The 25346-nt window shown below is 36.2% G+C and overlaps 1 protein-coding gene across 2 annotated transcripts; it reads right to left on the reverse strand.

Annotated features, from left to right (window-relative positions):
• Window positions 1-596: 596 nt before the first annotated feature.
• Dim1 (thioredoxin-like protein Dim1) lies at window positions 597-24789 on the reverse strand. Of its 2 annotated transcripts, XM_090381182.1 has the most exons (3): window positions 24723-24789; window positions 19686-19761; window positions 597-1139 (listed from the first exon to the last, which is right to left on the reverse strand). In XM_090381182.1, the coding sequence occupies exon 3, from the start codon at window positions 1106-1108 to the stop codon at window positions 680-682; it is 429 nt and encodes a 142-aa protein (XP_090237308.1). In that variant the 5' UTR covers window positions 1109-1139; window positions 19686-19761; window positions 24723-24789; the 3' UTR covers window positions 597-679. The 2 variants fall into 2 exon arrangements, with proteins under 2 accessions (XP_090237308.1, XP_090237309.1); XM_090381183.1 differs by lacking the exon at window positions 19686-19761 and having other exon boundaries at window positions 24723-24787.
• Window positions 24790-25346: the final 557 nt, after the last annotated feature.

The following is a 25346-nucleotide window of genomic DNA, read 5'->3' on the forward strand; positions in this document are numbered from 1 at the left end:
GCAAAACTAAATATATTGTCTTTAATGGCACATATTCCTGTTTGCTGTCCAAAAATCTCCAACACTTGGGGAACTGAAAACCCAAGAATGGATACAAATGTCATTTCCCCAGGATATAGGACAGTGTAACCACTGTTAAGATCATGACATGTAGCTAACCGTTACTTTCCATGGTTATGTTTCCTAATATATGCTGGAGGATAGTGTAATGAAATGGGAGCAATGTATTGAAAAAAATTATCCCATCATTTTCTTTTCACTGAATCTGAACTCTGTGAATTGTGTGATCAGTAGCCCCAAACTGGAAAATGCAATATGTATCTTGTATAATTTAAGTCAATTTCTATGTGGGTGTTGTAAAATAATACCATAACAAAGATACACGGGCAAGAAAGAATAACTCAAAAATCTAATACATAGTTGGGGCACTTTTGGCCAGTGTAACAGCCTCAAATCCTCCTAGGCATACTTTCTACCAAATGGCAGGTGTCATCTGGCCAGGATGCCCATTAAAATAGCAAACTACTACAGCTTGTTTTTATTACTTTATTCAGGATTTTTTCAATTCTTTACAATACTAACGATGACCATGAAAATCTAACTTGCTGTATAATATAAATTAGGCAAGTAATCCCAATATGAAGTGAGATGACGAATGATAAAAATTATGGAGCACTGTTTAATATCTGTATTTTGTAGAATAATCTTTAGGTGAGACTACAAGACCTCTACCTTTGCGTGCACCACGATACACAGTTTCAAGTATGTCTATCATTTCTCGCTTATCTTCTAAAGCCCAGTTGATTTTGTTATTATTTCCAGTGCCCAAATCTATCATGATGTGCTTATTTCTAAAAAAGAACATTACAGTACATGGATCATACAACTCGTACATTTTGTTAAAATCTGGTACTTTGGTAATATCTACAAGATACAACACTGCAAAATTCTTTACTTTTTCTGCAATATTATACAAAACTTCATCCATTTTCATGCACGTGGGATCCCAATCATGTCCAAATCTTATTACAACTACCCTGTCTTCCTCTGATAAAATGGCTTGGTCCACTTGCCATCCATTGTGAAGATGCTGAAGCATATAAGACATCTTGATATCCTGAGATACTTTAAAATGCTACCTGCAAATTGAAAATATTAAGTAAAAATTCTACTAAGAAAAAAAATTTTGATCACATTTATAAAATTATGAATAAAATTAATATTTGCTAGGTTGGGTGTCTAAATCTGTATGTGCAGCAATATGTGGGAAAAAAAAAAAGTGAAAAACAAAGCGAAATACACGTTCTAAAAATAGAATGTGAATTTTACCATGTGCTTTAAATAAAGTTGTACGCTGCAGCTTTAACTTTATTTATGGTGCATTACTATACATTAATTGGAGAAAGTATTCTTATATGAACAATTACTGCACCATTTGCTCAGAAATTAATCATTTTGTGAGTATGTATTTTGCATGTGTGGGCTCTGTGGGGAGTATGCACGTTCTGATAATCGATTCAAATGTGTCCACTGATGTACAAATTGTGTAGAATATTCAAGTAGGAGAAGGTGCCATATCTTATCTGTTTCCAAGTAAAGGTAGACAGGTTAAAACAGATTAGAAAACAGGGCTTTGCAAATTGCAATAAAATCTCACTTATTAGCTTCAAATTGTTTGTTCTGGGCTTATGAAAGCAGAATTGCATAAGTTCTCCGGATTTCTAATTTAGAAGATAATGAAATTGAATCAGGTGATACAAAAATAGATGTAGAGGATAATACTGCAAAAAAAAGCAACAGAGCTTCAACATTTTCTCATGATTTTTTCCAATTCTGATTTAAATTTTTAAAATAATTTCACTCTAACAATGGGAGTCCAGTCAAAACGGCAAAAAATTAATCCTTAAAAGCATTTATGCACAAAGTGTTTATTTTTATAAAACTTGAACTCCACAAAGAAACACTCCACAGTTTGCCACCACTGAAAACTGACCACAGGCCTGTGCACATTCAGAAATCTCAATGGCTGAAAATGCACATATCCTCATTCAGGGGAACTGACTGCCACAGACACCCATATGCATTCCAGGAACTTGCAAGCAAAAGGATTAAATATTGTACACTATAACACGGAGGCAATGATGATTGGTTCTGCTTCATGTTAAATTAATATAATTTAACTAGCTAAGAGCAGTGGCATATGCAAAATTTAACTTTGTGGGGGGGGAGCTTAATTTAGTACAGTGGATTCTGGTTATTTGGGCCATCGGTTAATCGGGGCAGCCGTTTATTTGGGGCAAATCTTAAAAAACAGAACCAATCGAGAAAATAGATAGGGTTTACTTCGCTTAATTGGGACAACATGCCATTTAATAAGTGCAGGAAACCTTAGCACTGGAGATTACCCTACGATTGTCAGCGACCGTACCACATGGTTCGGTTGGATTTCTGGATGTCACAACCATAAACCAATTAGCAGTCACCTGTTTATTGGGCTTTTCTGTTAGTGAAATTTATCATAAACAGATAGTAAACTTGATCTTATTGAATTTGCGATAATACCGACAGCTGGAATTCTGTGGGTTATTATGTGAAATGTGTTTACACTAACATGGAATCTTCAATCACATAAAAAAATTAATTTTCAGAATCTTCTCTTCATTCCTATTTTTAAGGTTTCGTAACTTGTTACTCCGTTCTCACTTGCGCATATCGTGTTACTTGCTGTTGTTGTTATTTGGTTTTTTAGGAGCATTAGCAACTAAGGCCATATTGCTCCGGTGCGGTGGTCATTCCCTGACCTTTCCGCATCTTCCGTATTTGGTGGTGAAGGGCTCGAACCCCGGTCTAATCAAGAAGCGTGTGCTACGCACTGCTGCTCCTTCCCACCTGGCTACGGAGGCGCCTTTGTTACTTGCAATTTGTGTGTGCCGTGTTCTTTGTTATTGATTGCTTATCTTTTTACTGTTTTAAATTTTAACCCCCACCCACAAATGTCAGTGAACAGAAATGTCAACTAGTTAGTATGTACATATTACAGTATGTACTAATTATTCTGATTATCACATATATTCTTCCGATTTTCACGTATTATTTAATTTTTTAATTGGTAAGATAATAAAGGGTAAATTTGTGCTTAATATATTTTTATTTTTATAGCCTGTGGATAATATTCCTCCTATTTTCGCTAATTAGAATCACTATTTAATAGAATTAAAATTCAATCCACAAACGTGATCACAATGACCGGCGCTTACTAAACATCGTATAGTGAACGGTACTTTACTACGGTGAGTCCATCGTATTTTTAACTATTTACATGAAAATTCAAATAATTGGGGCAGCTGCTTAATCAGGCCAAAATGCACTAGTCCCGATATCTCCCAAATAACTGGAATCGACAGTATTAGAAAAAATACAGAGGTTCTTTGCCATTAGTTTTACAGCACATCAGCATCTTGGGCCAAATTATGCTAGTGTATTATGTCTGTACATGTTGTTCAGAGGACAATTTACATGATGTACGAGTAGAAAAACTTGAAATAATTTGGAAGAGGAAAAAAATTAGTAAAATAAGTTTCTTTCCTTTGCCATCACCTACTGTTTGTAATTAGCATTAGTTGAGGCATATATGATGCAAGAAAGCAAGCTACGTACCAAGTCGATAAAGGAGTCCCACAAGGTGGCGTATTGTCCGCCACACTCTTTGCCATAGCTCTAGAACCCTTCTTAGCTCAAAACAGGAAGCAATTCATCACATATGCAGATGATATGAAATTTTTTATTACCTCAGAAGACCAGAAATTTGCCAACTACTGCAAACACTAGGTGGCAGATGACTCATCAACCGGTGCAATACCACTACTTTGCTTATTGGAGGCTTGAAGTGGTGGAACCCATGTTTAGTCTCCAGAGCTAAGTTCCGGTCAACCCTTCCCTATCTCTCCCATCATGCAGTATGATTGATGACTTTTGAGGTTATGATGAACATCGTGTCGAGATCCAATATTTCTTACATTTCAGGGGTACAGCTCTAAAACGGTGTTCGCAGGCCGGCCGATAGTACACCGGACTGAACTTATTGGTAACTCTCTAGGAGGCTTCCGGATTGCTAACTCTACTCTGCCAGATAGTGACTGGAGGAAGTCCGAGTAGTGTGTATGCGGGGAGCATTGTCGAGGCCACGTTATGTCAAGGATCTGGGTATATTCTTACTATGTGTACGCCATATCCAAAAATTTCATTCCTTCTTACAGCATGTCCCACCCACTTTTTCTTACTATTGAATACACCATGAATTGTCAAACTAATAGAGCAAGCTAATCTGCGAAAAGATCTAAACCTCCCAAGCACTTCCTAATTCATTTCACAAATAAATGTGGTCTCAGTCCTAATCTCAACGATGTCCATTTCCACTTGCAGTCTGCCAAACCCCATGTACTTTTAAACAGAATCTCAGTTATTGGTTGATTCAACTACTGCTCATCTCAGATGCCCAAATTATTCGCTGTATGATTCCTTTCGCCTCAAAGGTGGTACTTGTGCATATGTCCATTCTGATATTCCCTGTCAGAGATTTAGCAATTTGAAATCTCTCTTTGATCTTCTCTGGCTTAAAATCTCTCTACCTCATTGTGTCAAATTCATCTGTTGTCTCTACTGTTCTCCCAACTCCAATAATCACTTGGAGCTCTTTGCAACTTGATTTTCTCCAGTCCAACTTTCCTAACAGTGAGGTAATTTTCCCTGGTGATTTTAATGTTCACAACTCCAACTGGCTTCCGTTTTCTAGTCACACCGACCCAGCAGGTCAAGATGCTGAGGCTTTTGCAATTACTAATGACCTTGCACAGATTGTTCATTTACCTACAAGAATACTGGACAATCCTAATCATAAAGCCAATACGCTTGATCTTTTTCTCACAAACAACCCTTCTAAGTACAAAGTGAGAGGTCCTTTAGGCACTTCAGATCACAACTTGGTGATTGTTTCTTCTCCAATGGAACCTTTATCTCATGGCTATTCCCAACCTTGTGTTGTTTGGCATTACAAGAATACAAAATGAGATGATCAGCGAGACTTCTTTTCTTTGGTCGGATTACTGTTTGAAAACTTCTGATGTCAACATTTGCTCAGATCGTGTTAGTGAAATTATTCTTGCAAGAATGGAATCCTTTATCCCACATTCCACTTTAAAATCTCGTCCTTTATCTAAACCTTGGTTTTCCAATAAATGTGCTCAGGCTGTTCAAGAGAAGAATGTTTGTTGTTTGTTATTTGGTTTTTAGGAGCATTAGCAACTAAGGCCATATTGTTCCGGGATATGCGGTGGTCATTCCCTGACCTTTCTGCATCCTCCGTATCTGGCGGTGACTGGCTCAAACTCCAGTCTAATCAAGAAGCGTGAACTACGCACTGCTGCTCCTTCCCACCTGGCTACGGAGACGCCTCAAGAGAAGAATGTTGCATATCGTAATTGTCTTGTTTCTAATTCTTCAGTTTCATTTTCTACCTACACCAAAGCTTGCAACAATTGTAAAACAGTTATTAATCAGTCCAAACTGGAGTTTGAACAGGCTAAGAGTAGAAAACTTGCTTCTTGCCCTAATGGTAGCCGAGCATTCTGGTCTCTTGCCAAAGCTATTGGCCGCAACTTTTGCCCATCTCTGCTCCCACCTCTGTCCAAACCAGATGGTTCTGTTGTCACTTCAGCCAAGGATAAAGCTGACCTGCTAGCATCCCATTTTTCTTCCAACTCATGTATTAATGATCTTGGTAAAACACCTCCCGCCATTCCCAACATGCTCCATTCAATGCCTCCTGGTATTTCTCCACTTGTTCTCAAAACCTGTGCTCCTGAACTTACTCCTATTCTTTATCGCCTTTTTTCACTTGCTTATTCCAAAGGTGTTTTTCCTGCTGCTTGGAAATTTGCTCATATCCAGCCAGTTTCTAAAAAGGGTGAGAAATCCCTCCCATCCAATTATCGTCCCGTTGCAATTACTTCTACTCTTTCTAAAGTAATGGAGAAATCAATTAACCACCAACTCTTAAACTACCTAGAAACCTTCCATCTGATCAACGATCGCCAGTATGACGCAATAATACTGGCGATTCAATGGAAAGGTTCGGTGAAACACAAGTAGTTGCTCTTGACATCTCAAAGGCTATCGATCATGTTTGGCATAAAGGTCTTCTAAACAAGCTTCCATTTTATGGTTTGCCTACTGTTTTTAGTAATTGGTTATTCAGTTTTCTCTCTGATCGCTCACTGAGGGTGATGGTAGATGGCTCTCTGTCTTCTAACTTCTCCTCTAATGCCGGTGTCCCTCAAGGTTCAGTCCTTTCCCCCACTCTTTTCCTCTTGTATATTAATGACCTTCTTCCCCTGACTGGAAATGCTATCCATAGTTTTGCCGATGTTAGTACATTGCATTCCACTTTCCATTTTGAGAAACCTTGCCCTGCTCAAACAGCTTCAACTTCTTAAATATCTGCTACCAATTCTTCAAATTCCGATCTCCAGGTAATCCTCCAGTGGGGCAAAGACAACTTAGTTGATTTCAACCCTTCTAAAACTCCGTCTTGTCTTATATCTCGCAAAAAGGATTCTTCTGCTCCTATGCTTATCTTTAGTGACACTCCGATTTCTAGGCAAAATGATATATCTCTTTTGGGGATTACCCTGACTTCTAATCTCTCTTGGCACAAGCACATTACAAATATTGCTTCCTCTGCATCTAAAAAACTTGGTTTTCTCTTTCGCTCTCGGCGTTACTTTTCTTCCAAACAGCTGCTCACTCTATATAAATCGCAAATCCACCCTGTCATGGAATATTGTTCCCACATCTGGGATGGTGCCCCAAAACCACTCTCAGGCTTCTCGATTCCATTCAGAAGAAGGCAGTTAGGTTAATTAATGATTCATCTCTAACAGAGTCTCTCCACTCTCTGTCTCATAGATGTACTGTTTCTACTGTATACCTCTTCTACAGATACTTCCATGGGCACTGTTCTTCTGAAATGGCTTCTATAATTCCCGCTCTCTCTTTCAAAACAGTCTGAACATGCCACCAGCCACCATCCATTTACTGTCCAACTTCAAACTCACAGAACCAACTTTTCATCTTCCTCATTTATTTATTCAACTGCTGTTTTCTGGAACAACCTTCCTTCATATGTATTTCCTGAAAATTACAGTCTACAGAAGCTCAAGTTCAATGTCAACAAATATCTTCTTTTGTCTTCTCAACTTCCAACCCAAGCACGGTACTAAGTACTATAGGTTTTAGTACCTCTCGTGTTTGGGGTTTCCATAAAAAAAAAAAAAAAAAAAAAAATCAAGTAGCTAACTCCAAAATAAAAGAACTACAAAAATACCCCAACTATATCAGGCTACATCTAAATGAAGACAAGACTGCACAAATGACTTTCACAAATAAAATAAATCCAAACAAAATAGCAATATATGTGAACGAAATCCTTGTCCAAAAGGTTCAGTCACATGTTGATCTTGGACTCAAGTGGGACAAAGGACTGAGCTTCCTTCCACACTGTTTACATCTGCAGGAAAACATACGTGGCACTCTGGACAACCAGGCAGGAACTGACCAGTATTAGAAACCTCAATTGAATGATTTAGTATATTAATATATGTGTTATCCCTATTTCTCTATACGCATCACAAATCCGATCTTCAGCTCCTGAAAGCACTATCAAGGCTTTTCGCTCTTGGAATAGAATACTTTCTCTTGAGATGGCCAAATAGAATTACAGCTAAGCCTTTTACCATCTCAAGAGCTATACTATACTCCAATTTAGAAGTCACTCCATGGAAGCAAACGATCACTACAAAGAATATAATAACACTTGCTCAGATCTTAACGGGACGGCTGGATTCACTGAAAGCCCGAGAGTGGATAGTAACACCCGGAGAAAAACAAAGACGAGTTGCAGATAAGGAACAACAACTCAAGCCTGCATTTACGCAGTTGGATAGTCAAGGAAGATTCTTTCTAGAAAACACTCTAAAGCTGTTTAATACCCTAAATATCAACCCTGAAAAACTCTGCACAAGCAAAACTTACAGTAAAGAAGTTCTCGAAAATTGCTACCTGCAGATACAGATGTAAGAAAAAATAAACAGCACTAAGAACCTCCATACAGTAGCTGACAGGAATCCTGACCTCATCTGGAAAAACTCTCCTTGATGTCTTACCTACTCCACTCTACTCCCACAGAGTGCTGAAAACAGTAAAAATTAACCTTTTACGCTTTTACTTTTCTGCTGCGAATATCCGTACTAATGTAAATATGGTGATGTTATGCTTTAAACGTAGCAGCATAAAATTTTACTCGTTTATTTATTAAGTAAGTCTTAAGCAGATTACAAGTTATTAATGTATCATATAATTCTGATAATAAGTACTACATGTATTGTATAATTTAGTGACAACTGATACATATAATTATATTATTATTCTCTGTCGCATAACAGAATATGTATCTACACCCCCTACTCAATGGCTGTAACTGTGTGTCTCCTAGGAGAAATAAAGATAATAAATAAAAAGCTTATACAGCATCAGCCAAAAAAAAAAAAAAAAAAAACCTTCCCATTTCACCCATCCAGTCACTCCAAATGTTTGTCTAGTTCAGCCTTAAATTTATTTAAACTATCAACTTCCACAACAACAGATGGAAGTCTGTTCCAGCAATCAACTACCCGATGGCTAAAAGCAAACTTCTGCACATCTATTCTACAACTGCCTTTCCTCAATTTGAATCTATGCCCCCTCAGGTTCTTAATCTGAGAAGCAGAAATATCCCATCAGCATTGCTCACATTAAGAACCTAAGGGGATATAGATTCAAATTGAGGAAAAATAGTTGTAGAATAGATGTGCATAATGGAGGATGTAATCCTGGTTTCAACTATCTTCAAAGAAATCAAGGCAGGCAAGATCAAAGAACTACACAGAATACTGAATGAAGTCCTCAGAACTTATTCAGTGATCAGGGAAGGTTTTTATTAAAGAATTCTGCTACTGCATTAGCAAAGGCACATGATGCAAGAAAGCAAGCTTATATAACACAGCCAAAAAAACCCACACCCTTCTTATTTCACCCATCCACTCGGTCCAAATGTTTGTCTAGTTCTGCCTTGAATCTATTTAAGGTATCAACTTCTATAATGACAGATGTAAGTTTGTTCAAGCAATCAGCCACCCGCTGGCTAAAGGCAAACTTCCACACATCTTTCCTACAACTGTCTTTCCTCAATTTGAATTTATGCCCTCTCAGGCAATTATTCTGAGCAAGAGGAAGAATCCCATCAGCACTGAGCATGCTCAAACCATTCAAGGCTTTATACACCTCAATCAGATCACCTCACAGGCCTTGTCTCCAGACACTGTAATTTTAAAAACTTAAGCCTTTCTTCTTAGAGCAACCCTTTATTCCATTGACTAATCTTATTGCCCTTCTCTGTACTCATTCCAACAGCTCTACATCCTTCTTAAAATGAGGCTTCCAGACCTGTACTCAAGGTGTGGCCTGACCACTACCTTATAGAAGGGGATAATTACCTCCTTATCCCTGCTAGAAAAATTCCTGTATATCATTGACAAGACACCATGAGCTACTCTTGCAGACCATCTGCACTGCTCAGAAAACTTCATATCTGCCTGCACAATTACTCCCAAGAAATACATTTTATGTTCCTAAATAGTGATGCTACAATGTTTTAGGAATGTCAAATATTATGTTTCAGCAAGATGGTAATCACTACACTTCCAAACTGTGAAATATTTCCTTATAATTAAAAACAACTCTTTGTAGAAGATACTAATTGCCATAAATCTTGTCTACCTGATAATACAATTCATTATGTTGCATTATTTCACCCTTTATAAATATATTTGTAGCAACTGCAATTTGTGCAGATAGAGGCTGAGTTGCTTTCTGAGTAGAATGTTTGCAAAGAGAATTTCTTGGGAATACAAATAACAGCTTTCTATCAAACCCAGACATCATATCATTTCACTTCACTAATAGTACGTCTGACTGGCTTTTCTTCTAGTTTTTATAGATTACCGATACTATGCAGGGCGCCTCCGTAGTCAGGTGAGCAGGAGCAGCAGTGCATAACACATGCTTCTTGATTAGACTGGGGTTCGAGCCCATGACCACCAAATATGGAGGATGTGGAAAGGTCAGGAAAGACCACCGCATATCCCCGGAGCAATATGGCCTTAGTTGCTAATGCTCCTAAAAACCAAATAACAGATAGTATACAGGTAAATGTCAACTGAAAAGAACTTTTCTGTACTTTCTACACTATTCCTGCAGAACAGTGAAATGGAAAAAAGTTGAGGGGGGGGAGCCTAAATACAAAGTACTCAGGAAAACTAATACAGTCAGATTTTGGTAACTTTGTTTGGTTGGTGCATTGCTGCCCACTGGAATAAACTGCCTCACTTAGGTGATCAAAGCAGATATCATGTCAACGTTTTAGGGATAGTTGGATTTATATACCTTCTTGATTAGGCTGCGGTTGATGTAGCAAAGATCAAATGTTAAAAGGTACTAATTTTGTTTTGGTTGATGCAGTATAAACCTTGTTTCCATGCCTCTTTTGGCCTATACTAAGACTAGTAATAAAATTCATACTGACAATTCCAATTTTTAATACTTAAGATATTTCTGTTGCAAAAGGTAATGTAGCATGCCTGCCTGTACGAGGTTCAAAAACATGAGATACTGTATATAAGATTACAAAATGTACATAATGATGGAGAGCTGCCTAACAGTAATTGTGTCCAAATACATTACTAATGAGCAGTCAAGAGTTTGTTTTTGTTGCCCATGGTGAATGAATTATATATGAGTCAAAAAAGTATCTGCATCCAGTTAATTTTCTTTAGTAGCATTGTAGAACCACTTAAATCCTTGACACTTCAAAGAACTGTAAATAACTACTAAAAAATATATATTTTTTACCTTTATACATAAGTATCCCCCATCCCCAGTTTGTTAGAATTACAATGGTGAAAATGCATTTTTGAATAGCAATTTGCTGACCCTGCTTAGAAACAACTGAGAAAAGAAGTAGTAAAGCCAATAATGGCATAAAATTAAATGCATGTATTGTAGCTTGGTTAGGTTTACTGCAGAATTTAAGATAAAGGCTAGCTGTGGTCCTCAGTAACATACATATATGATTGCTGGTATATGTTTTCAAATCCTTATACAGTGCACCCTGCTTACTGTTATCATTCATTTAATGTTATTGCTTTTTATGAAATCCCAATCAGACGTGTACTAATACATATAAAAAAACACCATTTATAGTAATTGGTGCTTTGGCTTACATTATCGCTTTTTTGCCTTATTATGGTTTATGCATAATAAAAAGAGTATTTTTTAACAAATAAAAAGTTATCTTCTTGGTGACTTTATGCTGTTATTCAATAAAAAAAAAATATTAGTAATGTTAGGTCAGCTTGTGGACAAATGGCATAAGTCCGAATTCTGTCATTACACGGACAAGGGAATCCTCAGACAGTTAAGAGAGAAAATGCTACTATGTTATGCTTCTTTACTAAATTCATTTTTTAGTTTTGGAAAATCTGTCATAAAGGTAGATGCCATTGGACTGCTATATCATACCAGTAGCAATAGAGTGGTTTTGCTGGAGAGGTCCAGCTTCAAAGCTTGTCGCTGAGTGTGGGAATATTTAAGGTCTCTTCCAATCAGAGAAGAGTTCACTAATCTTGAGTACAGAAGGGTTGGTTTGTCCTGGTGAGGTATTGTGAAATATTTTCAGCCCACAACAACAAAATCAGCCTGTGAACAGATAACCTATCTGTGTCAGTAGGAAGTCTTATGATCAATATCCTCCATATCAGAGGCATATCAGAGGTTCAGCAGTGGATCAGAAAAGGCTGATTACAAAAATCGCATTGATGGAACAACACTATCTTTACATCATTGTTGTTGTTGTTGTTGTTGTTTTTTGGTGCAAAGGCTACTTAGGCCATATTGCACCTATCACCGTTATGAATGTTACATATGCATGGTGACTGTTATGGCATTACTCAAAAATGATCATATAATTTTATCTGTTTCATAAAGTGAAAGAACTCCAGCAGATTAGCGTTGTTACCTATGATGTGGCAGTATCAAGGGTTCTTTAAGGTTTGGTAGAAAGCTAAAAGAGACTTGACAGGTAGTGGTGTATAAAATACACTCAACAAGAATATGCTTCATTGTAAGTGGAGAATTGCACTGTGTGCATTGTGGAGGATCATTACCTGTGAGGAGATAAAGGTGGGTAAGATGACTGTGGCCAATTTGCGCTCTGGTTAAGATTACTTCCTCCCTCCTGTTTATACGGAAACTGGAGGTCCACAGTTGCGGTTCAGATTTTATTTGGCGGAGTTTATTATGTGCTTGGGCTTGCCATTGAATTCTCCATTGTTCTTTACATATTCTTCGTATGATACTTTTGTAGTCAAGATCTTTACATCAGGGTAAAGCTATTCTTCATAACACTATGAATAATGTTATGTTATCAAGAATGCATCACCCTGTGGTCATAACACTGTTTTGCTAAGGGATGTCCTTACTGTTACAATACATGTGAGGGATCAAAGTTAAATTGAAAAAGGATAGATGCATGAAAATTTGCTTTTAGCCAGAGACTAAATGACTGTTGGAAAAACTTCCTTGTGGTACTGTGGAATTGGGTAGTTTGAATAAATTTAAGCATCATCTGCCACTATATTTTTCTTGAATGACCCTGAAAAGGTTTAATGCAGGGTTCAAAAAATGGGAAATTTTATAAAACAGATACTTGTCAGGATATCAGAACAGAGGGCATATATGACATTAACAATGCATGCAAAGCAGAACTGTGTTCCAGCATCCATTCTGAGCCCTAGTCTCGTGTGGTAGCCACAGCAGAACTGAATGCAAGGAATATCTTTAGCACAATTTACATAAATTTCAAAAGGACTTTTGATAAAGTTCACATGAAAGTCTTATACACAGATTGCAAAGTTTGTGCACTGGGAGAAGATAAAAAGGTGGTTATAAATGGGCAATGCCCCAAATGCAGCAGCAATATTACAGATGGGGTGCTTCAGAGTTCAGTAGAACTCTGAAGTAATTTTCATTAATGATATTGATGGTGGTATTACAAGTGTCATGTCAAAATTTCCTGATAATATTAAATAAGATAAATTACACAGTTTATCTAAAAATTATGGAAATTACGACTTTTACTCTGTAGCAGGTACACTGGTGTATTTGTATTTTTTTCATACCCAAAAAAATTATTTTAAAGTTCTTTAAAAATCTCCATCAGAGTGCAGACCAAATTTTAGTATGCCTTCATTACAGGTTTGACTTCTGATTTCCTCACTTTGAATTTGAGAAGCATGGCCATAAGAACTAATCTCTTATCCAACAAGCAGAATGCATGGCATAAAAAATACTTCTCATGCCAAACCACAACACTTTTCGGGATGCCCAACTTTATTTTTAAAAATATTTAATTAAATAATGTCAGAATAACAAGGAACATCTTTATTCAAATTGTTTATTTTTTTTTAAAAAAGAAATTGGTTAGTGTACGAAATACACTGTACACCTACTCATGTAAAACTGAATTATTGATAGCAGTTATTGTTAATATTCTATAGCATTGCTACAATAAAAAAAAATAATTTCTCATAGCAGTACTCCTTATACCGTTAAAATAAGGAGATTGGCACTGCAAAGTACACAATCTTACAATACTTCTAGCTTATGTTCTATAAGAGATGGAACATAAGCTTGAGAGCTGAATAATGTACAAAATACACATTATTACTTTTTGTCTGCGAGTCTTTTTCGGTGTGCCTACATAAGCTTGAGAGCTGAATAATGTACAAAATACACATTATTATTTTTTGTCTGCGAGTCTTTTTCGGTGTGCCTACTTGAGGAGATAATGGTAGAAAGTGCAAGGTTTTGCATTGGGGTAAGGTAACAATCCCAAATTTAACTATCAAGAGGTGACAAACACAGTTAACATGGCTGAATATGAAAAGAACCTAGGAGATGTAATACAATGAGATAACAGTATATAGTAGGGCTGCTAAGTCAGAATATGGAATTCTGTCAATGATATATAGAAATTCTTTCCGTAATTATAACTTTTTACCATTTGGAGATTGAAATGAATGATTACATCACATCTTGAATACTACATATGTGGAAGCCTCATTTTAGGAAATGATATAAACTTACCAAAAAGGGTACAAAGGAAGGTATGCCAACAAGCCTAATTGTGAACACAAAGAAATATTCTTGCAAGAAGACAATCTAGTTTGGAAAGAATTAGGCATCTGCATGGGAATATGACTGAAGTGTTTATAAGGTGTTTAGACTATAAAGCATTTAGGGCTGAAGCCTCTGTTAATTCAGATTTGGCTATGTATTATTGATGCTTTCACACTATACTTATACATAGTGTTTATAAGGTGTTAAAAGGGTTGAACAAACTTAATGGGGGGTCTTTTTTACTTCTCAAGAAAATTAACCTTAGGTAAAAAAGTAATCAGCTATTGCAGCTTTAAAGACAGATCAGATAAATCACTGAATGACAGAAGTAAGTTATGTAACTTGGGAAGCAAAAATTTTTTCATGGCATATCCTGCATACACTTGATGGTTCAACTGTTGATGATCCTGCTCAGATAACAGATAATCTGAATGAGTACTTTGCATCTACATTCACACATGAGTTATTAAGGGAGGAAAATGCCAGAAGTTTATCAAACTGTAACAGGATGATTAATGATTTTGTAATAATTGAGAGCAAAGTGGAGGAGAAATTGAAGTTAAACATAAGAAAGGCTCCTGGAGTGGATGGGATGTATCCAGTTATATTAAAGGAGGTGGCAGAGGAAGTAAGCAAACCCTTAGCCATAATTATGAAGTATACTTGGACCCAGGGGAAGTCCCACAGACTAGAGATGTGCAAATTATCCCCAATTCACAAAGAGGAATCTAAGGGTGACACGAGTAATTACAGTCCAGTTAGTTTAAATTCTGTTCGGGAAAAATAATGGAGTTACTGGTTAAAGATGCAGCAATAATTCAGATACAGCATGGGTTTGTTAAGGGAAAGTCTTGTCTGACAAAGTTGACTGGATATTATGAGTGGTTACAAAGGAATTGGATGCAAAACATAATTTTGATATCATATACTTGGATTTCAGGAAAGCTTTTGACACTGTTGTGCATGGAAGACTACTGTACAAATTGAAGCAGTATGGTATTAAGGGTAAGTTGCTACAATGGATAAAAGAGCGGCTGAGAGAAGACAGAGTGGTAATCAATGGACACTGCTCTTTGTGGACTAATGTTATTAGTGGAGTTCCCCAGGGTTTGGTGTTGGGCTCACTGTTGTTTTGTATATTTATCAATGATATTGATGAAGGTATATCAGGCTTAATATCAAAGTTTCTAGTATACAAAAGTTGGCAGAGTTGTTAATGACAGTGTGCTACTGCAACAGAATCTAGAAAAGTTAGGGAGATGGGCTGAGAAATGGAAACTGAAGTCTGACACTGACAAATGCAAAGTACTGCATACGGGTAGAAGTAACCCCAAAGAAACGTACCAACTGTGTTGTTATTTTGGTTTTTAGGAGCATTAGCAACTAAGGCTATATTGCTCCGGGGATATGCAGTGATCATTCTCTGACCTTTCCGCATCCTCCATATTTGGTGGTCACGGGCTTGAACCCCAGCCTAATCAAGAAGCATGTGCTATGCACTGCTGCTCCTGCCCACCTGGCTACGGAGAAGCCACCAACTGTGTGATACTACACTTAGGGTAGTAGAAAATGAACTTAATTTCATATATGAAATTTTCTGAGCAGTGCACACAGGCTGAGGCGTCTCCGTAGCCAGGTGGGAAGGAGCAGCAGTGCGTAGCACACGCTTCTTGATTAGACTAGAGTTCGAGCCCATCACCACCAAATACGGAGGATGCGGAAAGGTCAGGGAATGACCACCGCATATCCCGGAGCAATATGGCCTTAGTTGCTAAAGCTCCTAAAAACCAACCAAACAACAACAATAAACAGCACACAAGCTGCCAGAGCAGGTGATGGGGTATTGTCAATGATATACAGGAATTTTGCTAGTAGGGAAAAGGAGGCGATTATTCCTTTGTATAAGGCAATGGTTAGGCCATGCCTTGAGTACTGCATACAAGTATGGAAGCCTCATTTTAGAAAGGATGTAGGGTTGCTTGAACAAGTAGAGAGAAGGGCAACAAGATTGGTGAGGGGAACAAAGGGTGGTCTTACCAAGAAAGGCTTATGTTCTTCAAATCTTCAAGTTCTTCAAATGCAGCGTCTGGAGACTAGGCACCTGCGAGGTAATCTGATTGAGGTGTAAAAGGCCTTGAATGGGTTTAGCAGGCTCAATTCTGATGGGATTCTTCCTCTTGCTCAGATTATGAACCTGAGGGGGCATAAATTCAAACTGAAGAAAGACAGTTATAGATGTGCAGAAATTTGCTTTTAGCCAGGGGGTAGTTGATTGCTGAAACAAACTTCCATCTGTCATTGTGGAAGTTGATAGTTTAAATAAATTCAAGGAGGAACTGGACAAACTTTTAGAGGGAATGGATGTGTGAAATGTTTTTTTTTTTTTTTTGGGCTAATGCTACATAAGCTTGCTTTCTTGCATCACATGCCTCGTTTACTATTACTTGCATTGTTTAGTTATTTTATTACTAATAACAACCTAACCTAACTGCTCATATTCTGAACTTGATAGTATGAATAACCTCTGAAAATGGAAAAATCAATGTGAATTTTGATCTGTAGATTTCAATCTTATTGCTAAGAAATGCCATCCTAGTAGTTCTCACACTACTGGTCTTGACTCAAACAAGGGTTGCCGATAGATTTGAAAAAAGTTGCAAACATACATTTCTGGTAAGCATATATTTATTACTTTTAATAAAATACTGATAAATAATATGTATATTTTTAAATGAAAAATTAAAACCCAAAACATCTAATAGAGCACTTAGTAACACATATCAGTTGAAGACTAAGAAGACAGAAGATACTTGTTGACATTACAATTTAAATTTCTGCAGACTGAAAATTTCAGAAATATGTGAAGGAAGATTATTACAGAAAACTGAAGCAGAAGGTATAAAAGAAGAAGAGGTAATTTGGTTATGCGAGTTTGGTGAAGTTGAACAGTAAGTGGATGCTGACTGGTTGAGGCAAAGACTGATTTGAAGAGAGTGTGGGAATTAGAAATGCCAATTAGAAAGAATTGGCATCTCTATTTCCCATGGAATTACATAGAAAATGCATGTAGCAGAAATTGAATACTTCTGAGACAGAATGAAGAGACTTTGTAAGAAATGGGTCAATGATTAACTTGACTGCCCTGTTCTAAATAGTCTAGAAGCTTGAGAGAGGTTTTAGGACAGCACCCAAGATGTGGAAACAATATCCAGAATGAGATGAATTAGAGATTTGTATAGAGAGAGCAGTTGTTTAAAAGAAGTTGTTTAAATGTTGAAAACAAAAAATAAAACAGTTTTTTAATGCAAAGGAAGCATTATTTGTGACATGCTTATACCAGCAGAGATTAGAAGGCATGGTAATCCCTAATAGAGATATGGGCTCATCTTCAGTATGTTCATGTTTCTAGACAGAGATCATATATCCCTAATAGAGATATACGATCTCTGTCTAGAAACATGAACATACTGAAGATGAGCACAAAAGCAGTAGACTCCTCTTTTTTTGTGAGAAATAAGACAACTGAACATTTGGATTAAAGTTAACTAATCTCTCTCTCTCTCTCTCTCTCTCTCTCTCTCGAGAGAGAGAGAGAGAGAGAGAGACTGTCATTGAAGGAATTGGTGGTGAATACAAGAAATTCAAGGTGTTTGTGCAGTGTAAGGTTTCTCAAAGTGAAAGGTAGAATGTAGTGTGTGTGTGTTATCACAGCAAAACTACTTTTCCAGTCAGTGGAAAAAGATTATTAATATACAAACAGGAAAAAAATGGAAATAAAGGAATAAGACCCAGTCAGTTCTGATACCTTTGGGTAATGATCTGTCTATAAATGAGGCCAAATAGCTTCAAAACAGTGCCATCTTGCTGGTGGTACTCAAGTGAGTATAAGTAACTGAGTAAGGCAACTCATCTTGAAAAATTTCTTGAGTTTCCTTTCTCTTATACTGTTGCAACAATACAACATGTTATTTATATACTGAATTGTCAAAACTGGCCACATCCTCAAAAAAAGATTTGGACCCCTCCTTTAGAGCATACAAATTTTAAGGTTTCAACTGAGAGTTCAAATAACATGTACTAGAGTCAGGTGGACAATTAGTCATACAAAGGTGTATCCACCACCTCACATTTAACAACATCAAGATTTTAATTCGATATCACGCAAACCACCACTTATCAAGGCACTTCATTTGAGATAATAAGATCACAAAGTAGAAGATACAAGTATGAAACTCCATATTCTAGCTAGAGTTTTTGACCACAAGGAGGAAATTTTGAATGCCAAATACTAGAACTACAGCAGGGAACGTTGGGAAATTTAAGCCTGAAGCTCAGACATGGAAGAATAGTTAACTGATTCTCATTAAATAACCCATTTTTGGTGCTCACCTAGCAGAGGCAAAACTATAAATTCTGAGCTGCTGCAAAGATTTTCAAATGGCTCTACCCCTGGCTGCCTCCCACATTTATCGCTAAAGGTCAGAGCTTTAACCCACAGGGACAGATCTGGCAGTATGATAGCTTCACCACTGTCACCTGGAATCTGTAAAATACCTCTTTGATGATAAATTCCTAAACTGCAAAGTGGTTATCTAATTTTAGTATGCAGTAAAAATGTTATCTTGCTAAGCATGTTACCACTTACATGGCTGATTAAGCTGCATCCTTGTCATAGGGGTAGCCACTTTCATCTGTAATTGAGATAGGGATAAGAAAAGGATGTAGAGATGCTGAAACAGGTAGAGAGAAGTGCAAAAAGATTGGTGAGGGAATCAAAGGGGTGCTCTTACCAAGAAAGTTCTGCATATTGCAGCATCTGGAGATCTGGTTGAGGTGTTTAAGGCTTTAAATGGTTTGAGCACGCTCCATGCTGATGGGATTCTTCCTCTTGTTCAGATTACACTCGAGGGGGCATAAATTCAAACTGAGGAAAGCAAGTTGCAGAATAGATTGGCAGATATTTTCCAACCACTTGTATGAATTATGCTTATTTATATAAGTGGTTGCATGGAATGCTGAAAAGAGCCTCCCCCTTCCAATTTTAAATGTTTATAGCCATTAAGCACTGAAATGTTTATAGCCATTCCTATTTATAACTTTTTTCTGGTTAACTACATTTATCAGGATTCTAGGTAAAGAGGAGGAGAAAAAACAAAACACTTTATAATCTAAGTTGACTGGAGAAAATTTTTATATTGCAGTTTCTAGTGTGACTGTGAACAGATCTCTTTATTATATTTTCTGGTCAATAATACTTGAAGTACTATAAAAATAAAATATTATTCATAATGGCAACACTTCTTTTGCTTTTTTTAAATTCTGTAACCTTACTGGTTAGAAAAAATAAAGTTAATTACCTTATGCAAAAAGTTAAATTGATCCTCATTATCAGATGTAGTATGCTAAACAGAACTTTTCTTCTTTTCACTGAAACTAAAAATAAAAGTAATGAAAACAAAATGAGGCGATCAAGAATAAAAAGCACAATATACAGTGTATTCTGGTTTTGAATTAAACAAACTGGAAAGTCATGAAAGTCAGAAAGAATGTCCTTTTGAAATAGAACAGTGATGATGTACTGAGTCCTAAAAGCCATAGAAAACATCCCAACACCAATAAGTCCATTATAAAGAAATTATCACCTGGCTTCTTAACCCTTGGAAGAGCACACATCAATATAAAAGAAATAATAATAAATTAAAATAATTACTGTTATCAACCCCACCCCCTACTCCAACAATATTTCTCTTTCCTCAATTGGATGATTAAATTTTTATAAAAAAGCAGAATAATTACCGTAAATGTTCAGTTTCTTCCCTGACTTACCTCAGAAATGCAATAAGAAATGTGTAACTGCTGAATATGATTAATGATTGTATTCATGATTTATTGTAAACTGTTCTGACACATGATAGTTGTCTAGAGAATAAACAAGAGCAAAGAAATGTTAATTGCACCTGGGACATTAAACATTTTCCTCTGAGAGGAGAGAACCAGCTACCATATTTGTCAGTTGCGATACGTTAAGAAAATTTTTGTAAACATCATGCAACATTATTTTCTAGGATGAAATCATAATTAGAATGGCAAAAACTACAAAAAGCATTATGCAAAGTACACAAATTGCCAAAAAGTTCATATATTTTTAAAAGTTGCAGGCTATTGACCTGCAGTCAGTATTCTTCTTCATAACTATATTGCAAAATTCACTAGTGTTGTTCATAAACCAAAGTATGGAGGAAGACCCATAGTCTAATCCAAAATGTAACTCAGCCATATTACACCATTTTCTATGGAAAATGACTCCGGAGATAGAGATATCGGTTTTAATCTCTGTGATGATTTCCAGGAACACCTTAATTGTAATAACTCAAAGGATACTTGTTAGAAGAAAAAAAAAATATATATATACATATTTTTTTTTGTACCCTTTCATTTGACCACTCAGCTACAGCAGCCATTCAATTACATAGCCTATGATTATGTGACTGAGTTCTTACTTATTTTCTGTTTATGCACTATGCTGAAAACTGAATTTTGATTCTCATTTGGAATAAATGAGATCATTATAATAATAGTTTTAAATTATTTTTTGAGTACTGTATGAAGCACTGAAATTTAATACTTTTAAATCACTGCATTCACCGCAACACTTGATTTAACAAAGACAGTTGTGTGGCGTCTGTGAGATATCCTTCTAAAAATTAATTTTTGGCTTTTTTAATGAATTAAACTGTGATCTGTTAATTATGATTTTCTAAACTCAAAAAACATCAAATGAAAATAACCATGAGAAACCAATTACAACATTCTTTTCATATGTTTGGAATTTTTAAAGTCACTCATCCCCTAGATTGAAACAGATGCTCATTTGTTATATGGCAGACTCAACATGAACATTATATTTTGTTCAGCTATTTGTGTTTAGCTGGTGAAGCTAAATCTCTGCAACAAAATTAGACACCTGTCATTGGCGTCTGAGATACACAGGAGTGCGAATCACATGGAAAAAAGATAAACTTTTGCTTGCATGATGTCGGTTAAATGCCTAAAAACAAATTGTCTTGTAATTCTGTGTATACTGAAATGAAAGCTTTTTAAAAAAAAATGTGTCAGATGCTACACTTGACAAAGTAAAAAAAAAAAAAAAAAAAAAAAAAAAATGTACAGTAACAGTGCATTTGCCATTTAAAATGTTTAATTAACTAATTCTTCAACTGATGCCAAAATAGTAAAATTAAATGAGAAAAAAAAAAAAAAAAAACCAGGGGTGAATGCACTTATATAAAAACGCTTGCTAAATAAGTTGTATTTTTTACTATGTATTCATTTCAAAAAAAAAAAAAAAAAAACTGACAAGAACTGGTTAAATTTTATTTTCGGTTATAATGCGCTTTGCACATAACCTTCCAGGTGTAAAAGTTACTATTACTAGCCACATGGTGCAAGGAAGCCTGAGGCTTTTGTTGGACCACCCAAAAAAAAAAAAAAAGAGAGAGAGAGAGAGAGAGAGAGAGAGAGAAAGAAGAATGATGATATCCTGCTCAGGACCCTGGGTGTGCTTAGCAGTTCCCAGACAAAAAAGCCCATATGAAAATTCCACACAGAAAAAACCCCACTGTCAAATGCTCACAAGAAAAATACCCACATGGATAAATGCTCACATTATTTTTAATTTACAAAAAACTAATTATTTAATATTTCAAAAGGCAAGAAAATGTTGAATTTATATATTTTATTTCTACTTCTATACGAAGTATTTTAATATAACTTTTGATTTTAATATAAAATAGAATATTTGGATGTAAAAGTCAACACCTTTTTGGTTTTTTATCAACGAACAACTAATTTAGACATATTTCAGTGATTTATTTATTTGTCAAGGATTTGAATAGAATTTTCATTGTAAGTTAGCTGATCTCTGCAAGTATTTCAGTTTGTTTTCTACCATTCATATTCCTGCACAAAAGTGGCAACCAAGTCAAGCAATGCATATCTTCTCTTTTTCACCTCTATACGACCTGCCTGTACATTAGCCAGTGTCAGTCTGTGGCAAGCCAGGTCTCACTTCAGTCCAAACAAAAACCACACACTGGGATGGCTGCAGTGGAACAGGGAATTAAGCACATTGTGAAATCCCTCACAGCAGCTTGTAGTCTTAGGAGACTGTTCAAGAGCTGCATCGTGATGATTTCATATTCTTATTGGAAAATGGGGATCTCTACCTGCTGCACCCTCAATTGTCATTCAATTATGAAGACAAAAGATGGCAACATAGTACAACAACCAACTGAACATTGTCATGATTCCTGTCCTCAAAAAGCAGAAGCCAATGTTGCCAGAAGCAAAATGAGGCAATACGTGAGAGTAGTTAGTTCTACTCCTTGCAATATGGTGAGGAATGTGTTGTCAGAGTTGAGTAATGATGTACTGGCTCATATGCCCAAACAATCATCCCTTGCGAGAAATCTCAATCACAGAAAAGACTGTCATTTGCCTAATCCAACAACAATAAATTTTGACATTCCTGAGAAGTACCATCAACTGATACTTCATGATTCAGGTGTAGATGATCCAGACAGAATTCTGGTTTTAGGTGATAAAGAACTCTTCATTGAATTGAACAAAGATACAATCTATGGAGATGGCTCCTTTGATAAAGTTCCAAACATGTTTTACCAACTGTATATGTGGCATGCCAAGGTGGGTAACTCATATCCGCCATGTATTTACATTTTGTTACAGAAAAATAACTTGGATACTTTTGAATGTTTGAAATCATGAAGCTGTTGGTTCCAAATCTGGTGCCTCAAAAGGTTTTAGTGGATTTTGAGAAGGCTTGCATGAATGCAGTGAGGATTGCTTTACCACACACTGAAACCAAAGGGTGCTATTTCCATCTGTGTCAGAGTCTCATCAGGAAACTCAGCAATGTTGGCTTGAAGGCCGAATTTGAAACTGATATAAATATAAAACTAAAGCTATGGTGTCCACATTTCTAGATGAAGATAGCTATAACGAGGTGCTCACATACTTCTTTTCCGCATACATTGAGGATGCAACAGGTAGAGATCCCCAGTTTCCAATAAGAATATAAAAATCATCATGATGCAGCTCTTGAATGGTCGCCTAAAACTACAAACTGCTGTGAGGGATTTAAAAATGCGCTTAATTCCTTATTCCCCTGCAGTCATCCCAGCATATGGTTTTTGTTTGATGGACTGAAGAAGGACCTGGCTTGCTACAGATTGACACTGGCTAGTGCACAGGCAGGTCTGCCTAGAGGTGAAAAAGAGAAGATATAATGCACTGCATGACTCGGTTGCCACTTTTGTGCAGGAATACGAACAGGTAGAAGACAAACTGAAATACTTGCACAGATTGGCTAACTAACAGTAGCGAAAATTCTATTCATATCCTTGACAAATAAATAAAATCACTGAAATATGTCTGAATTAGTTGTTTAAAAATAATGTCAGCATTCTTCTATGTGAGCATTTATGACAGTGGAGTTTTTTCTTTATACTCACCAGATGTGGGGCCCTGGGGTCAAAGTTGTCCCGAAACGTGCGTTTTATTTAAAAAACATTTAAACCTCGATTTTGCTTGCCCATCATGGGCAAGTGTTCTCTTTCCTAAAATACTGAATAACTTATTAGTGTCTTTGAAATATTTTTTACTGGTCCAGATATTATTTATTCATTAAAGCCACACAATCTAAACAGTTCGCAGAAGTGCGACTAGCTCATTATCTCATATTATTATTAGCCATATGGTGCAAGGAAGCCTGAGGCTTATGCTGAACCAGCCAAAAAAAATTTCTGTTACCCTAAGAGAGAGAGAGAGAGAAGTAGAAAGGAATCACCAAGAAAGAGAAGAATGATATCCGGCTCAGGACCCTGGGTGTGCCAGGCCCATACTCACCAGATGTGAGGCCCTGGGGTTATAAAGTCTCGTTATGGAATAACAGGGTCTCGGGCACTATGCAAATTGGCTCCTTCTAGCCCCTACGTAATCTGTTGTGAAATACATATAAAAAAATCCAACGGTGATTTACGTACCCTTAAAGAATACAGCCCTAAACACTAGCATAAGTTTTTAAGTTGCACAATCAATATTCACATCACACATACTTATTTTTAAACAAATAATTTAATCATCAATTCCTGTAATAGCATCCTCTCTACCTTGGATTTCCTGCTCTCATAGACTTAACAACTATATTCTATTTTAATCTACTTTGCCACGTATGCGAAGTTTAAAAAATAATTCACTTGTCAGTATAAACAATCATGTCGTAATGTAAAATATATATAAAATGACGCCAATTAACAAAACAAGATTTTTTTTAACAATTCTATCACACAAAACTGAGAAAGATCACTTATACTTACTTAGTTGCTTCCTTGTTTCTGTTACACTGCTTTATATTATTTAAAAATACATATAAATCTTATTCACTTCACTACAAAAAATATTTATGCCCAGCTTGCCTACTCTCAATCACAGATCGGTAAGACGGTATAATTGGAGACTGCGTTCGAGATGAAGTATCTGCTCCAATGACAAGTGGTAAGATTTCTGTTCTCTAAAAAAGTAAAAAGAAAGCAGAATACCTAAAATTTCCTACTTATATCAAAATTTATGAACATAGATCTTTTCTTAACATTTAGTTTAACAGGCGGTATTTTTTTTATTCAGTTTTTGTAATTGAGTGTTCATTTATACGGAAATCAAATTAAAAGTAATTCGAATTAGTTGTCAGCTACGTACAGGGTTTCTTTAGTTTTAAGAGAAAATAACGCAATAGTTGGATGAAAACGATAAGTTTAATTATTAGAAATATTGGTATTTTGATAAATAGGATATCTTTTCAAAATTCATGGAAAAGCCCTTCGATTACAAAAAAGTAATAAATAAATAAAAATGATAAAACTTTAATGACAACCAAGCTTCTCACTCAGTCTATTAGTAGTTGTTTGTAGAAATATGTGCGTGTGTTGAGCAGGCTGAAAAAT

Source organism: Mastigoproctus giganteus, chromosome 9, assembly GCF_048544385.1.
Source record: "Mastigoproctus giganteus isolate SK-2022 chromosome 9, ASM4854438v1, whole genome shotgun sequence".
NCBI classification, from domain to species: domain Eukaryota; kingdom Metazoa; phylum Arthropoda; class Arachnida; order Uropygi; family Thelyphonidae; genus Mastigoproctus; species Mastigoproctus giganteus.